The sequence below is a fragment of the Pelmatolapia mariae genome, linkage group LG7 (assembly GCF_036321145.2).
Source record: "Pelmatolapia mariae isolate MD_Pm_ZW linkage group LG7, Pm_UMD_F_2, whole genome shotgun sequence".
Taxonomy (NCBI): Eukaryota; Metazoa; Chordata; class Actinopteri; order Cichliformes; family Cichlidae; genus Pelmatolapia; species Pelmatolapia mariae.
This window is the reverse complement of record NC_086233.1, coordinates 7,620,237-7,638,137: the sequence shown is the minus strand read 5'-3', so window position 1 is coordinate 7,638,137 and position 17,901 is coordinate 7,620,237. Positions and strand designations below refer to the sequence as shown.

The following is a 17,901-nucleotide window of genomic DNA, read 5'->3' as shown; positions in this document are numbered from 1 at the left end:
CATTGACAAATTTAGGTATTTATAAACTAAGCCTGTTTGGAATTCTTGCAAAAATTGACTTTCAGTCAATCTTTAAAATTAGTAAAATACAAAAAGAAATGTTATAGAGTGCAAGGCACTATATTTGCTTCTAAAATATAGTGATGGTAAGATAAACAGCACCGTTTTTTATTTTGTTGTATTTCCTTTGTTTTTATCTAGCTTGCATTGGAATATTTTTATACTTCAGCTTGTGTTGTTGCTGCTTTTGTTGCTTTTGACTGCTGATCGGCCCTTGTGTGTTTTCTATATTGTGAATAGAATTTGGGAAAAAATAAACTGTCATTTTATTAAAGACATTTAACAAAGTAGCAGGGGGGGAAAGTTGGCTACACTTTAGCTTATATAGTGTAATCACAAACGTGTCATTTGATAACAAATATTGATTTATTTATTTATTTCACAAAGGTATGTCTGTTATTGGCATCTAATAATTTTTAAAGCAAACTTTGTGTTTTAATAAGTAGCATTAGTATTATGTATAGTAAAATCTAACAATGACAAATATAGTACTGTGTACTCTGTCACTTTTTTTTTTTACATTTGTTGTTACTTTACTTATTTAATGCTACAAAGCAGTAAATAAGCAATTATATACTGCTTTATTTGTGGTGATTACTGGCTTATTAAATCATGGACAGAATCCCCAGTCTAATTTGACAGGAAGACAGCAGTAACTCAAATAAAAACTCTTGCAGAAAACCATCTCTGAACAAACAATGATTTGGTCCTTCTTGAATCAGATAGGCTACATCAGCAGAACACCATGCTGGGTGTCACTCCTGTCAGGTAAGAACAGGAAACTGAGAATACAGTTTGCACTGAGTCACCAAAACTGGTCAGTAGAAGATTGGAAAAATGTTGTCTGGCCAAATCAAATGGCCTCCACAGTCACCAGATCTCAGTCCAACAGAGCACCTTTGACATGTGGTGGAACACGATTTGCATCACTGATGTGCTATCATGTCAATATGGTCCAAAATCTCTCAGGTGTTTCCAGCACCATGTTGAATCTGTGTCATGGAGAATTAGGGCAGTTCTGAGGGGGCCCAACCCTGTATTAGCAATTTGTACCTAATAAATGCCAATGAGTGTACATTACATTACATTTATTAGAGAGTTATGACATTCTCTTTTCTAGAGTCTTGCAAAAAGTTGTTAAAAAACAAATAATTTTCAAGCTTTTCATATATGCTAATACATCTGTATTAGGGCAAAGATCTGAGCAAGTTTTTTACACTGTACAAAAGTATCACTACAGCCATGTCAATGATTAGCGTTGCACATTACTCTCTGTAGTCTCTCGTTCACACAGACTGCAATATCCTCCTTCACCTTAGAAGGACGTGGGGGCGCTGTTTTAAATGGCAGCCCTTTGGCGTCTGCGGTCTTCTTCTACGTTTCCTGATAAGCTGTCTAACAACAAGCACAGCGGCTCATGGATTCAGAGACTCCTCGGGCTTTCTGGGATTTGGAGAAACGTGGCAGGTTACAATGACTCAGTGGGCTGAATGAAATTATTTTAGCTTATGCGAATAAGGGGAGACACACGTTGGTGGCTTGTTGTGAACGCTTCGGAGGTAAGTTAAACTCGATCTCGTCAGCCAAACTTAACGCTGTTGCTAACGTAAGCTGCTGGACTTGGAGAAGACAGAAAGCTTCTTTTTAGACATGCAACAGTTTATTTTTATTGATCATTTTATCAAACGTCCAGGTATGCAATTTGTATGTTTGTCTTAAAATGTTAGGACCCATTTGTTAAGTTTTGCTTACAAATGGGTAAGCTTTTTGTTAACCATCTGTATTGTCCTAAATGTGACAGCTACTGATGGTATGGGCCATATGTGGATGTTAAAGTGAAATAATCACTCTTGTTTTAGTTTGGGCATATATCTCCAAAATCTCACACAGTCTGTTTCACAGGCCTGAACATTAAACACAGGAAGAAAATTTAAAGGTTTTACAAGTTCTTGGATTGCGTAGTTTGCTATAGTCCATCTTTCTGTCATAATAGCAGGTGCACATGTAAAAGTAAAACTCGCCATCTCTAAAACTTTGACACTTGACAGATATCAAAACCATTTAACACTTTCATCTCTCACTTTCCCTTAAAACACACATGTAACAGGGCTATACTCGTGATGTAGCTGCTTACCTGTAACTGCTAACAACCCAACTGCCTACTGTGAGGGGGTTTAAGAGTCAGACAACTATGGATGAGGACTTCCCAACCTTGAAACCAAGGCGCATCCAAAATCAGAATGTGGTCCATCGTCTTGAGAAGCGTAGGGTCTGCTCCGGTCGACCTGGAGCTCACTGGTACCGAGTGCGCTGTTTCCACCAGAACCTGTTCCCCAACTTCACTGTAGTTAATGTGGAGAAGCCACCCTGCTTCCTCAGGAAATTTTCACCAGATGGACGCTGTTTTATTGCCTTCTCCTCTGACCAAACCTCCCTAGAGGTAAGAGGAGACAAACCTTCTATTATTTCACATTCCCTAAACCAAATATCTTTTGTGATTCTTATCTTCCGTCTGGTCCAGAGTGTAACTCACACAGTCTGTTGAAATACGAAATTCACCAGAAAATATTGTTGGTGTTCATCATACAGATATACGAATACCAAGGCTGCCAGGCAGCTCAGGATCTGCTTAGAGGCCAAGAAGGAGAGACTCTTCTCACCACCAACGATCAGCGCTCCCTCAACATACGAGGACGCCTGTTTGAGCGCTTTTTCTCTTTGCTCCACGTTACAAATGTGGCCTCGAATGGAGAGCACCTGAACCGGGAGTGCAGCCTCTTCACAGACGACTGCCGCTATGTCATTGTCGGATCGGCTGTTTATGTCCCTGAGGAGCCGCCCCCATTCTTCTTTGAGGTATCAGCTTAGTAAAAATTTAAGAAAGGAAGATGTGCATAAATGATTCCTTTTTCTCCTACTGCTCCTTTCATCTACATTTCTCCCACCAGGTGTACCGCAACAATGAATCTGTGACTCCCAACCCCCGGTCTCCTTTAGAAGACTACTCTCTCCACATCATCGATCTCCACACTGGTAGGCTATGTGACACCAGGTCCTTTAAGTGTGACAAAATCATCCTGTCACACAACCAGGGCCTCTACCTGTACAGGAACATCCTGGCTGTGCTGTCGGTCCAGCAGCAGACCATCCATGTCTTCCAGGTGAGTACTTAAATAGCATGTTGCAGTGATGGGACAATCTGTGATATAAAGTGTTAATAATTTGCTTTTGTGGCTGTGTCAGGTGACTCCAGACGGAACTTTTCTGGATGTGAGGACTATCGGTCGGTTCTGTTATGAGGACGACCTCTTGACTCTTTCAGCTGTTTATACAGAAACTCAGGCTGAGAATCAGCCAGGCTTCGCCCGTCTGTACACCGACAAAACCATCAATTCCCTCAAGCACAGACTGTTGGTCTACCTCTGGAGGAGGGCAGAGCAGGACGGCAGCGCCACAGCCAAGAGGAGGTAGTGATTATGTTGGATCAGTCGACTTGAATGAACTGCATATAGTGACAGAAAGCCCTTTACAGTTATTTATCTCTAGTACTCACTTACTTATAACTTAAAACTAAATCATCAGCCACATAAAACATTAGGGTGGAGAGCTTCCTGTTCCTGTGCAGCATTTCTTGCAGAGATAATAATCTTCTTCTCTAATAAGTTGTCAAACTGTTGACAGACTCAAACTTTATTGCCTGTTCTGCAGTTTTGATAAGCTGAGTGTGGTGGCATCAGATCTCCACCTGGTTGTGGTTAAAATGGTTGTGTAACTCGAAGCAGATGTCGAGAGGGGGTGACTGACTGTGAGCTGCAGTTCTAGACAGTAGAGGTGGAATCTCCGCTAAGTGTAATTTGCTATTTGCTTATTTATTATTAAGTTTGTATGTGGGGAAAATGCTGCTGTGCACTGCTAGGAGAGCAAGACTAGGCACTTTTGAGTGAAAGGGATGTCAAAGTCAAGTTCAAGGGCAATCTGATATTGTATAGACTTCAATATTTAGACCCAATTAATTTATATCCAAACAGTCAAATATTAAGGACCGCTCCATAATTTAAGATCTGATATAAAAATAACCTTTGTTGTGGAGAATAATGGCATACAGATGTGGACAGGAAAAAATGTATATCTATGTGGATATGCTGCCATGGATTTGCGGCAGATGGCCCCGCCCCTCCCTGAGCCTGGTTCTGCCGGTGGTTTCTTCCTGTTAAAAGGAAGTTTTTCCTTCCCACTGTTGCCAAAGTGCTTACTCATAGGGTCATATGATTGTTGGGTTTTTCTCTGTATGTATTATTGTAGGGTCTACCTTACAATATAAAATGCCTTGAGGTGACTGTTGTTGTGATTTGGCGCTGTATAAATAAAATTGAATTGAATATGCTGACAGAGCCTTGAGGCTTTTAAACACGGACACAAAAAATTCATGCAAATGTTTTGTGTGTCACAAAGATCTTTCTGACTCACCTGTTCCTAATGCAGCTGTTCACACTAACTGCGTAATTTAAAAGAACAAATTTGTGGCTTTTTTTTTTCCTTTCAATATGCGAATAAACCAATCAGACCACTGCATTTGGCAACAAGCGCAGTTACAACTCAAAATGCGGACTGCCAGTGAATATACATTGATAAGGAAACGGCAAAATAACGCTGTTATAATCCTATTTTACCTTAGACACACAGCTAGATCCTGCTCCAGGGCAATCGGCTGTCTGAAATTATTTCTCTGCCTCCTTAGATTTGGTCCTAACTCTGCCAACAAAAGCTCAAACTGCACCACTGACATCCTGACTTATGTACGCACTTGTCATGATGGGTGTGTTTGCTTGTATGTTGTTTATGGGTTCTGCATCTACTTCTGGGAAAGCACACCAAAGGTGGATGTAGAAGGAGCTGCGAGTATAGCACTCGTCATGTTTATGTTCTTCTTCTTCAAACGATAAATTGCTTGTGCCATCTCTGTGTTGGATTTTGCTGAATATGGATAAAGAGCCCGATTGTCATTCACTCCAGCCATTCTTCACTCACTTATGTCCTCAATGCATGCGAGGCGCACCACCCTTCTATAAATGGGCAGCAAAAGATGGCAGAGGAGAGAGAGGCAAAAAAATCGGATGCTCAGCCGGATGTTGAGGAGGCTCCACATTATTGGATGTAATTATCAACTCAAATTCCATTATCGGAAAAATAATTCAATTTTCTTGATTATTGGTTGCCATATTTTGTATCTCTATGCCTGTATGGACGAATAAGAAAGCCTTTGTGTCTGCAGAGGGAGTTGTACTAAATGTCATCACAGGTTGTGATAGATGTTTATGATTGTTTCCAGGCTCTCTAATGAGAACATTTCTTTAATCATAGATTAACTTAGAGTAAATATTTGGGGGATATTTTAATTTTGGTTCAACGTTAAAATCAAATGGTATGTATGGCTTTGGAGAATTGTGATGAGCATTTTTGAACTCTATCTATCAAGTGGTTGATTTGAGTCGTAATCAGTTCTGAAAAACTAATCATCAGCTGTAGCTCAAATCTGAAGCCTGAAACAGCACAGTTTTATCTCTTGGCTGTCACAGAGTGAAACAATTATATCAGGTTCCTTGGCATGTATATTCATCTGTTTGTCAATTCCATCATGAATTTTATACAAAGTCATGGATGTTGATTCTGATCTGAAAAGTAAAGCCATTGTATACTCGATGTGTACTAGAATTCCCAGAAACTAGGGCTGGGTCATATCGTACCGTTCACGGTAATACCGGTATAATGTTGGGCAACGATAAGAAAATGAAATATCGCGATAGAATATGGGTAAAACGCGCATGCGCAGTGCCTTTGTTTTCATACGCACATGGCGGAAAAAGCATGGCGGCGATGGAGAATGAGAAGGGCGAAAGCGGAACGTTGAATGAAACGGATGAACCAGAATTGGTTTGTAAAAATGCTGCAACTTCAGTGGTGTGGAACTGGTTTAGCTTTCGTCCGTCAGACACACAACAAAGCACTATTTTTGGTAGCGCATGCTAGCGGGCCATCGTTATTACCGTGTTTTTTGGAAATTACGGCACACTTAAAATCAATCCTTTGATTTTTCTGAAAATCGACAGTGCCCCTTATAATCCTGTGTGCCTTATGTATGAATTCTGGTTGTGTTTACTGACCTTGAAACGATTTTATGTGGTACACGGCGCTCGGAAATCTGTCACATGTTTTAGTACGACTTTGCTAAGCTACGAACCCGCACCGCTTGATGGATTGTCGGAGCATTACGGCTACCGTAGGCAGGAGCCTCGCAGAGTGATACGCACTGTGCTTCAACATAATATTACCGTATTGTGTGTGTATAACCTCTTTTTAAGTTTTGTGGATATTATACATGGTTATGCTGAGGATATGTCGGCCAATTTCCACGGGAAATGCCTTTTGGTTAAACTGTCAGCAAGGAATTTGCATTTGAACTGTTAAATTTTTATATAACTTTAATGCACTTAAAAAACAGCTGCTTGTTTAAGTGAAAATACATTGATGTTTTGGGGGTTTTTTTGCACTAATAAAGTTGTGGAGTTGTAAAGTATTTTGTCTAGTGTCAATTATAGCGTCAGTTATATCGTTATCGATATTTTTGGTCATGTCGCCCTGCTCTACCCCCCCCCCCCCCCCCCCCCCCCGATGCTCCTGTGATTTGTTTATACCCTTCTTCACAATGAGTCGCATCAAGGCGCTTTATATTGTATAGCAAAGATCTTACAATATCAGAGAGAAAACCTCAACAATCAGACATTTGTCTTTTGAGCAGGGACTTGGGGACAGTGGGAAGGAAGAACTCCCTTTTAACAGGAAAAACACTCAGACAGAATCAGGCTATCACTGAATTCATGCATGTTTTTCTGATTGCCAGACAGATTTAAAAAGAAGTAGGGGCGGCCTTATACATACATGGCACACATGCCATATGTCTGTTTAATTCGTATTTAGATGGACCTTTACTACATGCCAATCTACTTCTCTTTCTACCCAAAATTTCCTCTCTGGTTCTTCACATTTACTGTCTAATAAAGTGTAAGATGGTGACAGTGTTAAATTAAAAAAGAAAGAAAGAATAGACAAATATTCATATTTAAAAGTTAAATTAAATTTGCTTGGCAAAATTCTGACTTGTGTAATTGGCAAGGTTTTTTAGCTCAGCTTATTTAGTGTTATCTTATTTTCTGTGTAATGCTGTGAGTAAATTAACTGCTGAAGCACTGAAACTCTTCATGATTTTGTCCACTGTGCATCTATGATTAATTAAAGGCCATCCAGCATGTAAGTTTCCTTTTTTGTTTGTTTGTTTTGGGTTTTTTCTTGCAGGTTTTTCCAGTTTTTTGATCAGCTGAAACGTTTAAGGATGTGGAAGATGCAGCTGTTGGATGAGCATCACCTCTTCATCAAATACACCAGCGAAGACGTGGTCACGCTCAGAGTTACCGACCCCTCGCAGGTAGAGAGAGCACACAGAAAATATCATCTGAGTTTGAATTCCTCCCTCTCCTCTCTTTGTTGCTTTCCCCAGCCTCTCTCTCTCTGTGTGTCCTTTGTTGTTTGTGCTGTGTAACAGGAATTCCTCTTTCAGGTCTCCTAAGATACGCTTGTCCTACAGATTCTGCTCAGTTCTGAATTCACTGTGGCAACAAATAGACCTAATTAATGCTCAGTTTATTTTCAAGAAATGTCACATTTGACTTCTGAGCTAATCAGCCATTTTTAATTTAACCTTGAAGACTTTATAAACATTGCCATATTCAACTTGCAGTGACCCTGCAATGTAAACATGCTGAAGCCTTCAAAGCTTTAATGATGCTAGAATGAATGTCTCGTGTCTGTTTTTTTTTCTCCCCATTAAAGGCCTTGATCATGGTTTTAAAAAACATAGCTACATCAAAGTATTAATTACCGATTAAATTAAAGTAAATAATTACAGAGTGATTTGTTGTGTTTCTCTAAATTTCCACTCCCCTGTTTTGATCTCTCACAGCCATCCTTCTTTGTTGTGTACAACATGGTGTCCACGGAGGTGCTGGCTGTCTTCGAGAACACCTCCGACCAGCTGCTGGAGCTGTTTGAGAATTTCTGCGACCTGTTCAGAAATGCTACCCTGCACAGCCAAGCTGTCCAGTTCCCCTGCTCTGCTTCATCAAATAACTACGCACGGCAGGTCCAGAGAAGGTACCGACTAAAAAATAACGTGAAATGATGAAAAAGTAGCCACATGGTGATGATTAACAAAGTCGATGCATAATGCCAAAAACTACATTTTATCTAATTTGAAGATTTCTGCCAAAGTGAGTCTTGCAGATTAGGCTTCAGTTAAGATTAAGATTCTTACCTTTACCATAGACTGTATATATAAAATGGCATAAGCCACCATACCATCACAATCTAGTTTTGGACTCTTGGAGCTATTTTTTTAGCATTTTGATCACTGCCATATTGGTTTCTTTTATAACCAGAAGTAACCATATTTTGGACAAGATGATGATAGATCATCTAGCATTAGATAGCTAAGTTGCCATCTAATTCTAACGTGCCTGGTTAGCGAATACAGATTGTATTGGTCTAACAGAGAGACGCAGTAACAGATAACAGTAACAACTGTCCCACACAGTAAGCTGTATTATTTGGTAGATAATATACCAAAGGCGACATCAGAGATTGCAGAATAAATCCCGACGAGGCCAGGACAATCGCCAATGATCGCAATGCATGGAAACGGGTTGTGAAGGAAATTCGACAACCATTGGCACCCACAGCAGCGCATGAGTCGATCCAGACCTAATGCCAGCTAGGGATCAAAGAAGAGAAGAAAGATACCAGAAAGCACCAACAGTACCCATAATACTATCTGTGGACACTACTGCTAACCAAGCTTACTAGCATTAGCTGACAACTAGTCCAAATATATTCATGTTTGTCTTCAAAACCCAACCTATAAACAGAGCACACAGAGCACATTACCATCATGTTCAAGGTGGCTTTTCCATCTTTTATTTACAGTCTGTGATTATGAATGGAAAATGCAAAAAAAAACAACCCAAAAAACAGTAGGTCACGTTAGATTCTAAATGAAAGAAGAAAATGTTCCTAATGCCACACAGCATCAAATGTCAGGGAGGATTTTAAGACAGTGGTCAGGAAGTGAAGCAGATCAACAACAATCGCCTAAAGGAGGGAGGAAAGGAGTTTCAGGACTTAATCTGGATATAGAAGAAAGACATTAAGACAGTTAGTGTGGCTGGAGGAACTGTGATTGAATTTGGTGGTTTGACTGGCCAGCATAGGTGACAAAATCCTCGTGTGGAGGGTAAAGCAGAATGGGGTGGCAAGGAGGGGCGCTGGAGAAGGAGGAGACGATAAAGGATAGTTTGAGTGAGGAAAAGAGCTCAGAATTGGATTTTAGAGTGGTGAAAATTGATGTTGGACAGGAGGAGGGGAGAAATTGAAAGCTGGTGAGCACATTCAGCAAACCCGATTTGTACCACTTACAACTAGCTGGCAGTGAAGCCCAGTTCAGAGGGCTTCAGACTAGCACAAGCCAGGTAGAGCGAAACAGACAGGCCGGTAAGACTGGAGATAATGTAGTACGAAACAAAGTGGGAGCACTTCTGAAAAATATGGATCCTGAGCTTAGAAGAGTGAAGGGAGAGAGGAGGAGTGAGACCACTGTGTCACTGCTGAGTGCTGGAAATATATAGTGAGAGTTTGGAGACTACAATTTATAAGAAGTTCTCAGAAAAGTGTTTTTGATTTTAAATGCCATTTATAGAAATCTATTCAATAAATGGAGAATTTGCACATAAACCCAGCTGCAGTGGAAATGAGACAATTCAGGATCACAGGGGTTAGCTAATGTTGAGCTGTCTGTCTGCCGCTTCAGATTTAAGGACACTATTGTGAATGCCAAATACGGCGGCCATACCGAAGCGGTGCGTCGGCTGCTGGGTCAGCTGCCCATCAGTGCACAGTCCTACAGCAGCAGCCCTTACCTCGACCTCTCCCTCTTCAGCTATGATGACAAGTGGGTGTCAGTGATGGAGAGGCCTAAGACCTGCGGAGACCACCCCATCAGGTATGGACTCCATCAGGATGACCTGTCCTCTTGTAATCTTAATGCATGACGCGATTCATGCTAATTAATGTCCAGAAATTAGGCTTTCTCCTTCTTGACTGCGATTTCCACTACTATCTTTTTTTAATTTATCCTAATTGTTTTTCATTTACATTTTTAAAGAAATCCAGTGCCAAAGGACACGTTTTTTGTTTATAAACTTAATAAATAATTGTGATAAACAATTGAGATTAACATTTTTGACCAAATAATTGTGATGGTGGTTTTTTGCCATAGTCCAGCAGCCTTACTGACTATGAAACTTGGGTAGTGATGTGGAGGACATACTGTCACTTAACTAAATGGTTAATCAGCTGTAAATTAAACATCAACAATTTTGATAAAATGTTCTGGAAAAATGCAAAACAACAAAAATATGAAAGAAAATTTAACAAAACTTCTCACATGACAACTTTCTGTTTTTGTTCGTTTGGAAAAAAATAATCATTTGAGGCCATTTTTTTGTTCCTACTGGCATTATCTTTATATATCCCAGTAATAAAATGAAAACATAGGGGTGAAAATAAAACATTACTGAAGATAAAAAGGGAATGGCTCAGGGATCTCAATCTGTCTGGTTAGAAAACATAAACCATTGTGAGCCCATTTCACCTTTGTGAGTGAATGAAGTGACAACAGGTGCACTGCAGATTGTACAACAGGCAACCCACAAAAAGGCAATGGCTTTGCAGGTGCTGGCCATAGACTACTGTGGTGTCCTTATACGTCCTGACTGATTTTTCTCCAGTTTTGCTTTTCACTGGTTCGCAGGTTGCACAGGTAGTTCAGATCCTCCAGCATGGCGTGGTTTGCTCCGTTTCCTATCATAGTCTCAACAGTGTGGAAGAAATGCAAGGAGACAGAGACAAGAGTGGAGCTGTTGGGGCTATAGAAGGCCATCAACACAGCAGCAGAAACCAGTATTTGCTCTTTTCTGCGAGGAGCAGCACTACCAGACCCCTACAAAATAACCTAAAACGGACTGCTCACGTGCCATGTGTCTGACCAAACGGTCAGAAACAAACTCCATGAGGGCACAGCGAGAGCCCGGTGTCCTTTAGTGGAACCTGTGCTAACAGACCAGCACCATTCAGCTCATCTGGCATTCGTTAGAGAGCACCAGAGCTGGCAACAGTATCAAACTAACACCTGTGCTTTTCCTGTCATTACACATCAAAATGTCTGCTGTGGAGAACGTAGAGCTAAAATCACATCTGCATCATTTCTCTAGATTTACCATTCACTGGCCTATCAGCAAAATTTAATAGACTGTTATTATTTACAGCGTATGAAATCATTTTCAGTTATGTACTCTATACTGAAATGATTAAAAACAGCTGAGAGCAGACTGGCATGCTCTGGCCAATAATTATAAGACTTGTAGAGGTGCCTTCATGACCAGCTTCGTTCAATTGTAGCTTCTGTGTCTTTGAGGCGCTGGACGCGGTGATGTGCGTGCCGTTATAAAACCGCTGTTAGATCAGACACTTTGATTCAAAAAAATATGAGAATTAGCAAATTTAAAATTCTTTAATGTTGAGCTGTGGTATGCTGTCACACCAGTCAATTCTTAGTAAGACTGGAGCCAAGTGCAAAAGAAACATTCACTGAAATTTAAAGTCATTTGAAATAAGCAATGGACACTGTTCTTTTCACAGCTAGGCTATGATTGCCTGACCCATTATTAGGGCCATTTGTCACCATTTTTTTAAGCTTATCAACTGATTAGCAAAATTATTGACAGGTTAATCAGTCATAGTCTTAGCCGCTTGCTCCCCAAATAAGATGAAAGAACAGTACTTTGGATTTTCATCATAGAGTGTCCTAGAAAAGTACAGACTGGACTAAATGAGTTTAACGCAGCTTCTGTGTCTCTCATCTCTGACCCACCAGATTTTATGCACGTGACTCCGGCCTGCTGAAGTTTAAGATCCAGGCGGGCCTGCTGGGACGGCCGGTTAATCACACTGTGCGTCGCCTGGTCGCTTTCACCTTCCACCCTTTCGAACCCTTTGCCATTTCTGTCCAGCGCACCAACGCAGAGTACGTGGTCAACTTCCACATGAGACATGTGTGCGCGTGAGGTGCTGGCATAAAAATGGACTCACACTTGGAGATAAACTGCGGGCCTGTTGGGCTTCTGTTAGCAGCTACTGGTGACAATACAACAAACATGTCCTCCATCGGGAGGCACAAAACACTTTGTTCTCTTAGTCGCCATCTCCTCCTCCAGAGAAATCAGCAGCCCTCTCTCTGCATTCTTCTCCTGATGGAAACCACTGTTCCTCTCCTCTTTCCCCTGCCATCACGCAGCACTCACTGCACCTCAGCCCCTCTTCTCCCTCGGTGAGAAGGCTGCAATTCTGCCTTTTCCCTTTTGCCTTCTCTTTGCCCCTTCCTCCACCAAACAAAGAGCGACCTGTAGGGAGGAGAGGGTGGAATAAGTGTAAATGGAGATGTGTAGAGAGTGATTGATGTGCAGCTGAGGTGGGAGCTGTAGGTAGCCGGACCTCTTAGAAGGAACCAAAGGTGTTTTCTTTTTCCTGCTGTGCACATTCAGGTCCGAATTTCTTATCCGGTTGGTGAGCAGCAGTCAAGCAAACTTTCTTTTTCCTCACATGGATGTGGAAAGAGTTCATGTTATTTTATATTCGTTTTACAGTTTGTTTGTTTTTTGTTTTGTTTTTATTTACATGCTACTGTTTGTATATATTTTATGGCAATAAAATGATCTACATTTTGGGTACTGTTTTAGCTACGTTTTTGTGTGTGTGTGCGTGTGTGTGTGTACACCTGAAGATTTAAGCAGCGTTATTGTTTCCTATAAATAATTGGCCGGTTTATTCTTTGCTTCAGATTCTTCTATATGAATTCCTTTATTCACACACTTTAGAGTGCAGAAACAAGTAATCTGCATCGTTTCTCCAAATGAAATTTTCTATATTTTTTCCTTTTTCATAAATCTGAACTTTTTTTTTTTTAACTAGCTGTGTCTTTAGAGGCTTTATAAAGCACCAGAAGTGATGCTGGCACTCGTTGGACCTGCGTACAGAGAGCAGACAAGACACAGTGTAAGTGTCATCATATTTAATTTGAAAAGCTGATCCCTGCAGTCTGTTCTGCTGCACTGTATGGGATCATAACGATGCCATGTTATACCCACTCCATCTGTTCTCCGCACTACAGCGCTGGCCATGTTTTTAAGCTTAAACGTGTCACTAAAAACGCACGGATACAAACAAATCTACAAATATGCAAATTAATTAACACCTCCCTCCTCCTTCCTGGCACTGATATGAACATGTAAAGGCAACAAGGCACACACCGAGCCAGCTGCAGAGAGGTCACAGTAGTATGGAAAGCAGGTGCTGAGGGATTAAGTGTTCTCATAGCCTCTGGTTACACGTGGACATGGGAAGCCTGTGTGTGTGTGTGTGTGTGTGTGTGTGTGTGTGTGTCTTTGTCTGACAGGCGGACTAAAAGGGCTTCGAGGGAAAGGGAAGATGGATGATAGAACCAGTGAGCAGAGGAGTGACAAAACGGTAGACTGATGCTTAAGGAGGCCGTGTTATGTCATTGTCATTATAGCGTGTTTGTGTAAGCTTGTGTGTGACGACAAGCTGTGATAATCAACTAATTACAGGAAGAGCACGCAGCGGGCACACACAGGCCTACATATAGGAGGACACAATGTGTGGTCTCCTCAGCTCTCCTAACAGATCCCTTCCCCCTCGTATTCTCCCTGTGTTTTAAAGCTTGCACTGACAGTTAGGCTGGAAATTGACACATGCTCTCTTTTCTGCACAGATGTATTAAAAAGCAGTCAGGTTACTGTAGTGCTAAAGTTACAGTCTTCAGTGCAAGCAGGGAAAATAGATGACTGCATGAACCTGACGCCTCCCAATACTTACTACAGTGACAGATGTGTTGTATCTGTCTCCTTCCTCAGAATCAGGTAAACACGGAGCCTTCTCCCTGACCTTGGTTGCTAAGGAAACATAACCGCTCTCTGCTTGGTAACCTAGTCTTTTCTAATTACTGTTGTCTAGGCAACAGCGCAACCAATGTAATCCAGAAAAGGCCACAATCCTAAGTGTTTCCTGTTGCAGCACTAGTCTTCACAGATCTAACCGCACACGGCTGCATTTAATGTTTCGGACAGCAGAACCCAGTGAAAATGTGCAGGCTGGTGCAGCACTGTGCGTTACTGTTGCACATCTGTTTTTGCTATGTAAATTTATTTTGAGCCCTTCACTCCATGTTCAGTGTGGTTCACAGCAGTCACAGATGCACGACGACCAGATTCTCTACATTTTTTGTTTTGAGGTGATGTTATTTTGTTAGCTCATCATCAAAGCAAAAATGATTCGAGCTGTGTGCGCTTCGGGATGTTATGAAAGCATTAGGAAATTCATGCACAGAGATGTGTTTCCATCACTCCAGAGTACGTTCTTTCTTTTGTTTCTAACTCGTGATGTAACCCTGATGCTGCCCTTAAACCACGTTTTGCACCTCAAACTGAACTGGACCAGCCTCGTGTCTTCACAGGACTCAAGTGTGAATGAAAACTTGAAATTTAAAACACATTTTGAAGATGCCTGACTGTACACAACGACGGATCGCAAAGTTCAATATGCAAAGTAAGCCCCCAGTACCATTTTCCAAAGTCGCATTCAGTGATTGCCATTAAGAGGTGTGTAGAAAGACTGTATAGTACCTCAGCCTCACTTTAAAAAAAAGGGATATCTAGGTTATATAACTTACAAACTTTGATAACTATTAAAAATGTTGTACCTAAAAGCAAATAGAAGTTAATAGCTCAGGTAGATTTGAGGCCAAACCAGAGATATGCTTGTAATTGTAAATTGGTGCTTCCAATTCATTAAAAGTTTTAGGACTGTACGCCTCCTTCCACACTCAATCCCTAAATGTCTATACTACTGGTGGATAAATGAGGAGAACAGCAACAGCAGGTAATATATTAATAAATGGTGAGATATTTATCTTAAAATAAAAAAGATGGATACATTGTTAAAACTAAAAAGATTTTAACAAATGGTTCAAATAGTTCGCTTATGGTAATTAATACAGCATTGGACAGATTGATGGCTAAATGGTAAATAATTAACTAAAAGGATAGAGTTAGTTTAACTTCCAAAGCTTAAATCTGAAATCTGACAAGTGGCAATCGGATGCTGGATTTCTTTTTTTCTTTCTTCTTTTTTTTTACAGGACAGGGGGAAAAAGCTGTGAACTACAAGTGTGGGGACTTTCACATATGCACAGCTGGTTTAGAGAACTGCAAAAATATAACTGACATGTAGAGGAGGAATGAGATAATTGGTGCATGAGAAAAGATGGATATGGTGTCTGGTCCTGTGTCAGCCTGGGAGGCTGTTAGTCAAAGAGAACATAGCCCACTGCACATATCATACAGGCATGTGAAAAATAAAATTTTCACAGGTCTCTATGCAGTCCTGTGAAAAACTAAGTACACACTATGATTCAGTAGCTTGAGGAACCACCTTTAACAGCAATAACTTGAAGTAATTGTTTTCTGTATTACTATCAGCCTTTCACTTGGTTGTGAGGGAATTTCGCCACACTCTTCTTTACAGCGTTGATTTGATTCATTGATGTTTGTGGGCATTTATTTATGCACAGCTCTCTTAAGGTTCTGCAACATTTCAATCAGGTTGAAGTCTGGACTTTTAACTGGGCCATTGCAACACCTCGATTCTTTTACTTTTCAGTCCTTCTGCTTGCTTGAGATCATTGTCCTCCAATTTGGGCCAAACTTTAGCTGTCAGACAAGTTGCTTCACATTTGACTCGGGAATACTTTTCGTATTCAGAGGAGTTCATGGTCGACTCAATGACTGCAATGACTCGATGCCCATGTTCTGGGGCCAAACATCTCCACTTTGCTCTCATAGGACATTGTTCCAGAAGTTTTGTGGTTTCTTCAGTTGCAACTTTGTAAACCGAACTAGTGCTTTTTAGAGAGGCTTTCTCCTGGTAGCCCTTCCAAACATGCCGTCCTTGTTCCTTTATTTTTTAATTGTAATGTCATGAACATTAACATTTAACATGTTCTGAGGTCTGTAATTTTAAATTTACAAGTTTTTTGTTGTTGTTTGTTTTTTACACTTTCTGGGAGTATTGCACAATCTGGTGTTGAGGTGAATTTGCTGGGGCATCCACTCCCAGGTTGTGACATTGTGTTAACTCACAACTAAATGATCCAGACCAGAGAAGTGCCAAAAGTTCTGCTTTTACAGAGTTGGTCATACTTGCTTATAATTAGTTAATATATTTACCCTCTTAATTCCTATAGAAGCAGTAAGGACATACTTACTGAGCACATTCAAAGTCTGTTACTGTTTCTGAGTCATAACTATAATATGAACAGCACTGTGTGAAGTACAAATCTGTTTTTTTGCACCTTTCTGAGCAAAGTCACCATGGTGCACATTGACAGGCTAATAATTAGCAATAGCAAGAGGCTGTAAAGTTTACGTTTAGACATGTTATTTAAGGGACTGTGTGAAAATTGATCAGGAGTTAGCTTGTAATGTCAAGGACGCAGTGGACTCATGTTATTTGTATGTTCTATAACCTGATAGATATTTTAATGGGCTTGGAGATCTGCTGAAGAAATATCATATTTTCTGTCTTATGGATCATTTATTTTAAAGTAGATAGATAGATAGATAATTTTTGTAATTTGGGGTCAAACTTGGAAGTACTGAGTTGGGTTCAGGAATAATTTTCTCTACTTTTTTATTGATTAGTGGACAGATATCAATTTCAAATATATAAATATAAAATAAAATATTTGATTAATTATGAAGCCTCTCAAATGAGCTCAACTTCAAATATTAGACATCAGATGTGATTATGACACAACTTGCATTTAATTTTATTTATATAAGTATTCTTGTTCTGTTTCACACACCATATATCTAATGACCACGTCCACAGTCTGAAACCTGGACTGAATTTCCTGATGCTGTGTTCCCTGAAAAGCTTGAATGCCAAAAAACAAAGGAGGCAGCCACTTGAACGTGGGGCTCAAGTTTACTACAGATTGGTGAAAAACATCAGCGGGCTGGTGAAGAAAAGAACAGATAATCATATGGATACTAGGTGAGTGGGGGGGGAAAAGGTCAGAACAGATTTACCAGGAGGGGATTTCATTATCCTGTGACATATAAAAAGCAGACTGAATGTCCAATGGTGAGAGAAGGGCCACAGTTTTATTACACTGAGATGGCTGCTGCATTTCTCAACTGTATTACTCTGTTTTAGTCACTTACATAGCCATGTTTTGCTTTTTTTTTAAAAATAAAAAAAAAGAACTATAACTTGCAAATAAGGTGGTAACAATGTTCTGGTTTCTCTAGAGATAATGATAATGATAGGTAATGTGAACCGACAGTTCTTCTTGAAACTGGCTGCCTCTACTGTCCATGCTTATCTTTCTGAATTAATATAGTAAATCAATGAGGTTTAGAGCCCACCACACAACCTCTGCCTTTGCACCTTTCATATCCTTCATCTGTCATGTTATTGACCACACTCATATTGTCCCTCCTTGTAGCATATAACACTATAACAGTGTCAACATTTCATATCACACAAATTAGCACTTTATCGGCCTGTACAGCTGACTGGGACTTTGCGAAGGCCTCCTGG

At 40.4% G+C, this 17,901-nt stretch overlaps 1 protein-coding gene across 1 annotated transcript; it reads left to right on the top strand.

The window, feature by feature from the left end:
• Window positions 1–1,462: 1,462 nt before the first annotated feature.
• Window positions 1,463–12,922, top strand: det1 (DET1 partner of COP1 E3 ubiquitin ligase). Its single transcript, XM_063477713.1, has 9 exons — window positions 1,463–1,619; window positions 2,168–2,500; window positions 2,650–2,916; window positions 3,009–3,221; window positions 3,304–3,527; window positions 7,411–7,540; window positions 8,075–8,265; window positions 9,974–10,165; window positions 12,098–12,922. Exons 2-9 carry the CDS (start codon window positions 2,252–2,254, stop codon window positions 12,285–12,287), a joined length of 1,656 nt encoding a protein of 551 aa, XP_063333783.1. The 5' UTR covers window positions 1,463–1,619; window positions 2,168–2,251; the 3' UTR covers window positions 12,288–12,922.
• Window positions 12,923–17,901: the final 4,979 nt, after the last annotated feature.

Bases quoted from the DNA above. Each gene is read 5' to 3' on its own strand.
- det1 (XM_063477713.1), top strand. From the start codon at position 2,252: ATGGATGAGGACTTCCCAACCTTGAAACCAAGGCGCATCCAAAATCAG. The intron at 2,501-2,649 runs GTAAGAGGAGAC...TTCATCATACAG, and splicing joins CTGACCAAACCTCCCTAGAG to ATATACGAATACCAAGGCTG. The intron at 8,266-9,973 runs GTACCGACTAAA...CTGCCGCTTCAG, and splicing joins GCACGGCAGGTCCAGAGAAG to ATTTAAGGACACTATTGTGA.